The sequence below is a fragment of the Callospermophilus lateralis genome, chromosome 2, assembly GCF_048772815.1.
Source record: "Callospermophilus lateralis isolate mCalLat2 chromosome 2, mCalLat2.hap1, whole genome shotgun sequence".
Taxonomy (NCBI): Eukaryota; Metazoa; Chordata; class Mammalia; order Rodentia; family Sciuridae; genus Callospermophilus; species Callospermophilus lateralis.
Genome location: NC_135306.1, coordinates 193,400,812 through 193,411,094, shown reverse-complemented (window position 1 = coordinate 193,411,094; position 10,283 = coordinate 193,400,812). Strand labels below are relative to the sequence as shown.

At 34.9% G+C, this 10,283-nt stretch overlaps 2 protein-coding genes across 2 annotated transcripts; one reads left to right on the top strand and one right to left on the bottom strand.

Annotated features, from left to right (window-relative positions):
• LOC143391633 (olfactory receptor 4A47-like) lies at window positions 1–930 on the top strand. The gene has a single exon (XM_076844391.2). The coding sequence runs from the start codon at window positions 1–3 to the stop codon at window positions 928–930; it is 930 nt and encodes a 309-aa protein (XP_076700506.2).
• An 8,171-nt stretch (window positions 931–9,101) lies between these two features.
• Window positions 9,102–10,010, bottom strand: LOC143391632 (olfactory receptor 4C3D). The gene has a single exon (XM_076844389.2). It carries the CDS (start codon window positions 10,008–10,010, stop codon window positions 9,102–9,104), a length of 909 nt encoding a protein of 302 aa, XP_076700504.2.
• Between the last annotated feature and the right edge of the window lie 273 nt (window positions 10,011–10,283).

Here is a 10,283-nt window from a genome sequence, read left to right as displayed (position 1 = left end):
ATGGAACACAAGAGCAATACAACTTACTTTGTTCTCTTGGGCCTCACACAGAATCCTAAGGAGCAGAAAGTACTTTTTATTATATTCTTGCTCTTCTACATCTTGACCATGGCAGGAAATCTGCTCATCATTATGACCATAACCTTCAGTAAGACCCTGGGCTCACCAATGTACTTTTTTCTTGCTAGCTTATCATTTATGGATGCTGTTTATTCATCAGTTTTCTGTCCTAAGTTGATTTCTGATTTGTTCTTTGGGGAAAATACCATATCCTTCAAGTTCTGCATGGCTCAGCTCTTTTCGGAACACTTTTTTGGAGGATCAGAGGTCTTTCTTTTGTTGGCAATGGCCTATGACCGCTATGTGGCCATCTGTAAGCCCCTGCATTATTTAATTATTATGAGGCCATGGGTGTGTGTTGTGCTGCTGGTAGTTTCCTGGGTTGGAGGATTTCTGCACTCTGTAATTCAACTAAGCACTATTTATGTACTCCCATTCTGTGGCCCCAATGTCATTGACCACTTTATATGTGACATGTACCCTTTATTGAAACTTGCCTGTGTTGACACCTATGTCATTGGCCTCTTAGTGATGGCCAATGGGGGACTCATCTGCACAGCTGTGTTTCTGCTCTTACTCGTGTCTTATGCTGTCATCTTCCACTCTCTGAAGAGCCTGAGTCGGGAGGGGAGGTGGAAAGCTCTCTCCACCTGTGGCTCCCACATCACTGTGGTTGTCTTCTTCTTTGTCCCCTGTATTTTCATGTATGCAAGACCAGCCAAGACTTTCCCCATTGACAAGTCATTGAGTGTCTTTTACACAGTCATAACCCCCATGTTGAACCCCTTCATCTACACTCTGAGAAACTCAGAGATGACAAATGCTATGAAGAAACTCTGGGGAGGAAAAGTCACATCAGGTAGAAAATGACTGAATTTCCCACTATGAGGAAAGTGATTTCACTATAAATCTGCATCCTTGGGACGTACAAGATTTCTTAAAACTAACACTAAATTCTCTTTTCTCCAAAGCATTTCTGATAAGTATAATTAAAGAACAAACCATGTGTTTGTGCCATGAATTGAGTTCCCTGCTATAACATATGCTCTGTATGTTTTGTTTATCGCTACATATAGTAGGGAGCATATAGTAGGGGGTCCATAAAAAATGCAATAAATCAATGAATGAAATTTTTGCAGCATTGCAGTGTTTTAATTTCTCCACTAATTTGATTCCTTACTTTGTCACTCCTTGTCTTACATTTAGAATTTTTTATTCTTTTCATTATAGTAGTTAAATGTGTAAATTCTATATAAACTCTAATTTTTATTTGAAAAGAGTTGTGTCATGTGTAACTTTTATAAAATAATTTTTCTCCTAAAATAAAAAAATAAAATAAATTGTTTTAAACATAGACCTGCACAGTATGGTAAAACTGTAGAATGTATCTACCCATCCTAGAGTCTCTCAGGGCTACTCTCAGATGCATGCACTGTGCTATGTTTCTAAGATTCTTCAAGAAATCTTATCATTTGTGACCACAAAGGTGAACTTGGAGGACATTATGCTAAGTGATGTATGCCAGACACAGAAAGACAAAAGTATTTTGTCATTTACATGTGGAATCAAAAAGAGACTCAGAGCAGAGAGCAGAATGGGAGCAGTCGTGGGCTGGAGGGAGGAGAACTGAAGCTGCTTGTCAAAGAGCACAAAATTCTATTTTGTAGGATAAATGATTTCTGGCATCTAATGTATAGCATGGTAACTATCATCAACCATCCTGCATTGCCCTTGGCAGTTGATATGAAGGTAGCTCTTAAATGTTCTCACCACAAAAATATTCATAAAAGAAGTTCTCATCATGAGAGCCAGTGATGTGTTAATTAGTTTTATTTTGGTGGCTATTTCACAATGTATTCATATATCAAAACATTATACTCCATAAGCATGTATAATTCCTATTTGTCAATTATATATCAGTAGACCTTTTATGAAAGCAGCAGAGCATAGATTTACTGAAAGAGAAAGAGATGTAACACTCCATAAATCAGAATGTAGTGTGCTGAGATATATCAGGAAAACATAAAACCATACTATTGCTGCTAAAAATATGACTACCCATCAGTACAATCTACCACTTCTTTGTAGTTCTTTTTGCTTATAAGATCTATTCCAGAGATTCACAGTTCTGTTATTGTGATTCCACTTTACTTAAGTTGTCCATTTCTCTTTGCAGTTATGTCATGAACTTTATGAAGATTGAACTCATTTGGAGGTTGTTTTTTTCAGTGTAGGAATGGCTTTTTTTCCCCTCTATCTGGCCTTTCTGGCATACACTTAAACTAATGTCATTTTTCAATGAATTTGGCATTTCTTACTGTCAATATTCTAACACTGCCAATTTATTTTTTCTATTGGGTTGGTTTGGCTGCTATATCCAGGATAATATGAAATGATGGTGATGAGAACTAAAAGTATCTTAATTTGCATTTTATTGTTTTTTGTTAAAATGAAGAGTGGTACGGTATTTTAAAGTGCCTTCTTAGAAGTTAGGTACATGACGACCCAACTTTATCTTTGTACATATTAATGTGGTCAACTACATTATAGGATTTTATTATAGTAAATTATCTCAGAGTTTGTTAACTATGCTAGTGTAATATTATATGATTTTTTGTATTAATGGATTCTTGTGATTTTTTTAAATTACTTCTACATTAATTTTATTAGTGAAAATACTAGAGATTTATATCTGTACAATTTTTATATATATTAAATATATTTATATCTTCAATTTTATATACTAAGCTGTATTAAATAATCTTTCTCAATAAGTTCATCTACAAATGCTTTTATTGCTTTGACACATTTAATGTTTACTTTCTGTTAGCACATTTGATTAGTTGACATGGTATATATTTTACTCTTAAAATTTTAGTATCTATTTTCCATTTTAATATAATGATTCTGGTCACAATAAACAATTGTTGATTAAATGTCTTACAGAAGGAGTTAGTTTTACTCTTCAAAATGTTTCATATGAGACACTTTAAATAGCATTGGATGATATTTCTTTGAAGGTTTGTGAGTAAAATCAAATACTGATTTTTAAAATGTGTATCATTTTTCCAGTCATCGTGGATTATTGTAGTTTTTGAAAGGGATTTCTTTATTGATTTTCATTAGTAAAAATAGTAGAGATTTATATATTTGCAACCATTTTTTATGGAAGTTAGGAACCCTCTACAGGGTCATGATCTTGTGAGAGTAGCCATGCCAGAAACCAAGTTTGAGACCTGTGTTCTGTGCTCACCTGTGGTAGGTACGGTTAGACAAGATCTTCAGACCTGTTTGCATTAATGGAACAAACAAAATCCTGCAAGTCTTTTAATTGCTTCTATATTTTTAGTTCTGCATTTTTATATATTTTTTATTTGTTTGTTTAAAAACATTTTAAGTTTGGCAGAATTTCAGACTGAAATTACTGAATACCCTTTGCCCACTTTTCCCAGGTATTCACATTTTTCTACACTTGCTTTTTATTTTTATTTTTCTCTCTTTGTGAATTTGTACATATAAGTATGGGTACATTATTGTAGATATGTGCAAATGCAATTTTCATCTCTCCATTTTTCTTTCCCATATGTAAGTATGAACTTATTGCTATTATTTTCTGAAAGGTTCAGAATAAGATGTAAACATGATTACCTTTCAGTCTTAAAACTTCTAAGTATTTCTAAAGAGCAAAAAATTTTAGTAATCACAGAAGCACATGATCAAAGTCAAGAAATTAATGTTGAAAAAATACTATCATATCATCTAATCTCCATATTGTTATATCACCAGTTACCCCAATAATGCCTTCTTTGTAGTAAAAGAGAATCCTAGGTTACACATTGCATGTTCCTGTCACACACACAGAAATTAGTTCTTTTAATATGAAAGCATTCCTGCCTCTTTATTGGTGTGTTTGGGGTGCTTTATTCCCCTGTTTTTTCATGTTGTTAGTGTGTTTTCCCATCTAGAAGTATGGATCTAAGGGAGCATACATTCTACCCTGTAGACCTATAGTGTACCTGAAAGTTTCCAGTGCTTCGCCTTTAATGGTGAGACCAATATCAACAGCACCCAGTGCACACAATATATGGCCTAAACCTAATAGCTCCCACTAAGGCATCTGCTGCTTTCTCGCATTAAACTGAAATGATGAGTTCAATAACTACCTATAGTATAAACAGAAAATTTGTTAAAATGGTTTACAATTTCAAATGGTGGATGAGAGAACAGAGGTAGTGTAGTATGTGATATTTGCAAGGGAGGAATAAAAGAGCTAGAAGTAAAAATTCACAGGAAGCATGAAAGTGAAGCTGACAGAGATTGGCTGTTGGTTGGAGAAATAATTAAAATCAGAGATGAAATTGAAACAAAAGAAATAATTGAAAAAATTGACAAAACAAAAAATTGGTTCTTTGAAAAAATAAATAGATAAATCCCTGGCCATGCTAATGAAGAGAAAAAGATAGAAAACTCAAATTAATTCAAGATAATGAAGGAAATATCACAACAGACATGTCTAAAATACGGAAGATAATTAGAAACTATTTTGAAAATTTATATTCCATAAAAATAGAAAATATCAAAGACATCAACAAATTTCTAGAAACATATGACCTACCCAAACTGAATTAGGAGGTCATACACAATTTAAACAGATCAATTTCAAGTAATTAAATAGAAAATGCCATCAAAAGCCTACCAAGAAAAGCCCAGGACTAGATAAATTCCCAGCCAAGTTCTACAAGACCTTTAAAGAAGAACAAACATCAATACTCCTCAAAGTATTCCATGAAATAGAAAAGGAGGGAACCCTTCCATACTCATTCTACGAGGCTAATATCACCCTGAAACCAAACCAGACAAAGTCACATCAAGAAAACTTCAGACCAATATCCCTGATCAACACAGATGCAAATATTCTCAATAAAATTCTGGCAAATCACATACAAAAACATATTAAAAAGATAGTGCAGCATGATCAAGTGGGATTCATCCCAGAGATGCAGGGTTGGTTCAACACATGGAAATCAATAAATATAATTCATCATACAAATAGACTTAAAAACAAGAATCATATGATCATCTCAATAGATGTACAAAAAGCATTTGACAAAATACAGCACACCTTCATGTTCAAAACACTAGAAAAACTAAGAATAGAAGGAATATAACTGAACATTGTAAAAGCTATATGTGCTAAACCCAAGGTCAACATCACTCTAAATGGAGAAAAACTGAAGGCATTCTTTCTAAAAACTGGAACAAGACAAGGATGTCCTCTTTCAACAATTCTATTCAACATCATCCTGGAAATGCTAGCCAGAGCAATTAGACAAAAGAAAGAAATTAAGGGACACAAATAGGTAAAGAAGAATTTAAATTATCACTATTTGCTACTGACATGATTCTATATCTAAAGATCCAAAAAATTCTTCTAAAGCTAATAAATGAATCCAGCAAAGTAGCAGGATATAAAATCAACACACATAAATCAAATGCATTCCTATATCTCAGCAATGAAACCACTGAAAGAGAAATCAGGAAAACTACTCCATTCACAATAGCCTCAAAAAAATAAATTACCTGGGAATCAATCTAACAAAAGATGTGAATGATCTCTACAATAAAAACTACAGAACCCCAAAGAAAGAAATTAAATAAAACCTCAGAAGATGGAAAGATCTCCCAAGTTCCTGAATAGGCAGAATAAATATTATCAAAATGGCCATATTACCCAATGCAGTATACAGATTTAATGCAATTCCTATTAAAATCCCAATGATATTCTTCATAGAAATAGAAAAAGCAATCATAAAATTTATCAAAAAAAAGAGACCCAGAATACTAAAGCAATCCTTAGCAAGAAAAGTGAAGCAGAACACATCACAATACCAGACTTCCAACTATACTACAGAGCTATAGTAACAAAAATGCCAGGGTATAGGCACCAAAATAGACTTATAGACCAAAGGTACAGAATAAAGGACACAGAGACAAAACCACATATATATGGCTATGTCATACTAGACAAAAGTGCCAAAAACATTCACTGGAGAAAAGATAGCCTATTCAACAAATGGTGCTAACAAAACTGGAAATTCATATGTAGCAAAATGAAATTAAATCTCTCTCACCCTGTGAAAAATCAACTCAAAGTGTATCAAAGAATAGGCACTAGAACAGAGACCCTGTGTCTAATAGAAGAAACAATAGGCCCAAATCTTTACAATGTCAGCCTAGGATCTGATTTCCTTAACAAGATTCCTAAAGCACAAGAAGTTAAATCAAGAATCAACAAATGGGATGGATTCAAATTAAGAAGCTTCTTTTCAGCAAAGTAAACAATCAATAATGTGAGGAGAGCGCCTACAGACTGGGAGAAAATCTTTACGACATCCACCTCCAATGGAGCATTAATCTCTAGGATATATAAATAACTCAAAAAACTTAACACCAGAAAAAAAATAAATAACCCAATCAATAAATTGCCCAAGGAACTGAACAGACACTTCACAGAAGAAGAAATACAACACATACATTAAAAAGTGTTCAACATCTCTAGCAATTAGAGAAATGCAAATCAAAAATAAGATTTCATCTCACTTCTGTCAGAATGGTAATCATCAAGAATACAGGAAACAATAAATGTTGGCAAGGATGTGAGGGAAAAGGTACACTCACACTTGCTGATAGAACTGCAAATTGGTGCAACCACTATGGAAAACATATGGAGATTCCTTAGAAAACTTGGAATGGAACCACCATTTGACCCAGCTATCCCACTCCTTGGCTTATGCTCAAAGGACTTAAAATCAGCATACTACAGTAATGCAGCCAGGTCAATGTTTATAGCAGCTCAATTCCCAATAGCTAAACTATGGAACCAACCTAGGTGTCCCTCAATAGATGAATTAATAAATAAAATGTAGTATATAACTCAATGGAATATTAGTCAGCTTTAAAGAAGAGAGACATTATGGTATTTGCCAGTAAATGGATGGAGTTGAAGAATATCATGATAATCAATATAAGCCAATCCCCCAAAACCAAAGGCTGAATGTTTTCTCTAATATGCAGATGCTAATTCACAATATGGCAGGGGGAAGGGGACACTAGAGAAGATTAGAATTACCTTAGATTAGACAAAGTGAAGTAAAGGTAGGGGAGGGGAGAGGATGTGGGGATAGGAAAGATAGTAGAATGAAACAGACATTATTACTTTATGTATATATGTGACTGCATGACCAATATGATTCTACAACATGTATATTCAGAAAAATGAGAAATTATAACTCATCTATGTATATCAAAGTGCATAAATGCATTCTACTGTCATGTAAAACTAATTAAAATAAATTTAAAAATTAATAAATAATGCATACCTAACCATACCTGTACCTACTGATATAAGGTACAGAACTTTACACCGATATCCATACATTGCTTTATAACCTGCTTTTTAAAATTCCATATTATATTGCAAACACTTTCTATAACAAATGTCTTTTAAATACAATCATATAATTAGTGTACCATGGAACATAAAATTGCAAATAAATGTATCACTGGCATTATATGTGAAACAGTAAAATTTCAAGCTAATGAAATCATGGGAACTATCTAGTGTTACTACACAGAAAAAGGTATCGCCCACAATAAAGCTTTTCATTTTATATTATTATACTTGCAAGAAATGAATATTTCACTGTGATATCAACAAATCCAGCCCCCAAGCAGAATAGCTGGGACAGCTAATCAGAGAATTCAAAAGGCCCAAGTTGTAGTGAGACATAAAACAAGACAAACACATCTCAATGGGAGCACAAAATCAGGGAATGGCAGTTTACCAAGTAGACTGGAGGAATCAATACCTCCTTGATGATGAACTTAATGATAACTCTGGATTCTAAATAAGTCTGGACACAACATAACATAGGTTGGCAATAAAGACATTGACAAAAAGCTTACAAGGGGAAATATGAACAAAATAAAGCACGCAGGAAGATCAGTAAATCAGGAAGCACTGTGCATTCGACAAATGCAACTTGAAGCAAAAAAGATTCATATATAGATTCCAGCTCAACTTTGGTTAAGTAACCCAACTTCTATGAATAACTTCAATAATGTTTTAATTTTTTTATTGGTGCATATTAGTTATACAAAATGCTAAGTTTCACTGTGACGTAGTCAAACATATATAAGAACATAATTTGATCAGTTTCACTCCCCAATATCTCCTTCACCCTCTCTCTTCTCTCTCCCTAATCCCCTTCTTCCACTGTCATGGCCTGCCTTCTACTTTTTTTATATCCCCTTTTCCCCTATTTTTCCTTGTAGCTTCCAACTTTTTTAAAAAAAGTAAAATCATGCCAATTTCTTATGAGAACTCTATGTGACCTTGCACAACACCTAATATTAACTCAATGTTCAATCATTAATGAGGGAAGATCACCTGACATACCATGTAGAAATTTATTTCTGAATATATATTACAGCTTATTATATATAATCATGCTCACATTAATTTTATCATGAGCCAGTTCTGCATACTTCCATGATTTGCATTCAATCATTCTTAATTTCATTTGCTGTATTCTTAGTTTCCCAAGCTATAGATTCTTCTCATATTATCATAGATATAAAACACATATAAGTGAACCATGAGTCACTAAAATGATCAGTATTCTGGTGTCCAGAGTTCGATGTCAGGTTGCTAATATTTTTAAAAGGGGATTGTGTTCATCAAGAACACTCAGTATCCCAGGGTGAAGCAAGCTCCCTCTTAGGAACAGGTGAGGAAGTGAGAGGTTGCTCTTCCATGTTCTTCAGGTGAAACCATTAAGAAGAAGTTGAACTGTTATATATTTATTTGTCTGGCAATACTTTGGGGCATGGATAGCTTGTGCAGGAATTCAAATATTCCAATCAGTTATACTCAGAATTTTTTGTTGATCTCTCCTATCTCATCATGAAAATATTTATTCTGAGAGCGGCTTCTTATTTCTTTCCCCACTGTGCCTTGTGTTGTCCCCAACCACAATTGTTCATTTCTTCCAGAGATTCTTCACAGCGTTTTTCATCTCTGCATTTCTCAGGGTATAAATCAGGGGATTGAACATGGGTGTCAAAATACAATAAAACACAGCCACTATTTTGTCTATGGACAAAGTGAATGATGGGCGCATGTAAATAAATATACAGGGCACAAAGAACAAGGCCACAACCGTGAAGTGGGCCCCACAGGTGGAGAGGGCTTTGCGTCTCCCCTCTGCACTGTGGGACCTCAAGGTGTGCAGGATCACCATGTAGGAGGCAGCCAGCATGAGGAAGTTCAACAGGCAGATCACACCACTGTTGGCCACCACCAGCAGACCAATGACATGTGTGTTGGTGCAGGCGAGCTCCAGCAAAGGGTACAAGTCACACAAAAAGTGATCGATCACGTTGGGCCCACAGAAGGGCAACCAAAGGACCAGGAGGAGCTGAACTGAGGAATGCAGGAAGCCCCCCAGCCAAGCCACCCCCACCAGCATGGCACAGAGACGCCTGGTCATGATGGTTGTGTAGTGTAGAGGCCTGCAGATGGCCACATAGCGGTCATAGGCCATCACCGTGAGCAAAATGATCTCAGTTCCCCCCAATAAATGAGCAACAAAGAACTGAGCCAAGCAGCCCTCAAAAGAGAAGGCCCTCCCTTCATACAAGGAGTCAGCGATGAGTTTGGGGGTCATACATGAGGAATAGCAAGTATCAATAAAGGACAAATATGAAAGGAAAAAGTACATAGGGGAACCCAAGGTGGGGCTGAAGATAATAGTGATCATGATAAGTAGGTTGCCCCCAACAGAGATCAGGTAGACAATCAAAAACAGCACAAATAAAAATCTCTGCACCACAGGATTCTGTGAGAGTCCCAGCATAAAAAACTCTGTGATGTTTCGATGACTATCCATGAACCCTGAGCTGCAATGAGAAATTTATAAAGAAAGTTTTGTTATCTCTCTTTAGAGACATTTCAAAAACTTGAAAAAAAAATCAGGATTTATGGAATATAATTAACCCAAACTGGATCCTCAAAGAAATAATGCCAATCAGGTTCTGCATTTCTCATTAGGGATTTTGATTGAAAACATAATAGATAAAATTAATAACTTTCAAAACATTGCATCTTTTTGACAAATAAAAAGCAATTCTTTTTAAAACTATCTCTGTTTTTCAGATTAAAC

Coding starts and splice junctions, on each gene's coding strand:
- LOC143391632 (XM_076844389.2), bottom strand. CDS start 10,010: ATGGATAGTCATCGAAACATCACAGAGTTTTTTATGCTGGGACTCTCA.
- LOC143391633 (XM_076844391.2), top strand. CDS start 1: ATGGAACACAAGAGCAATACAACTTACTTTGTTCTCTTGGGCCTCACA.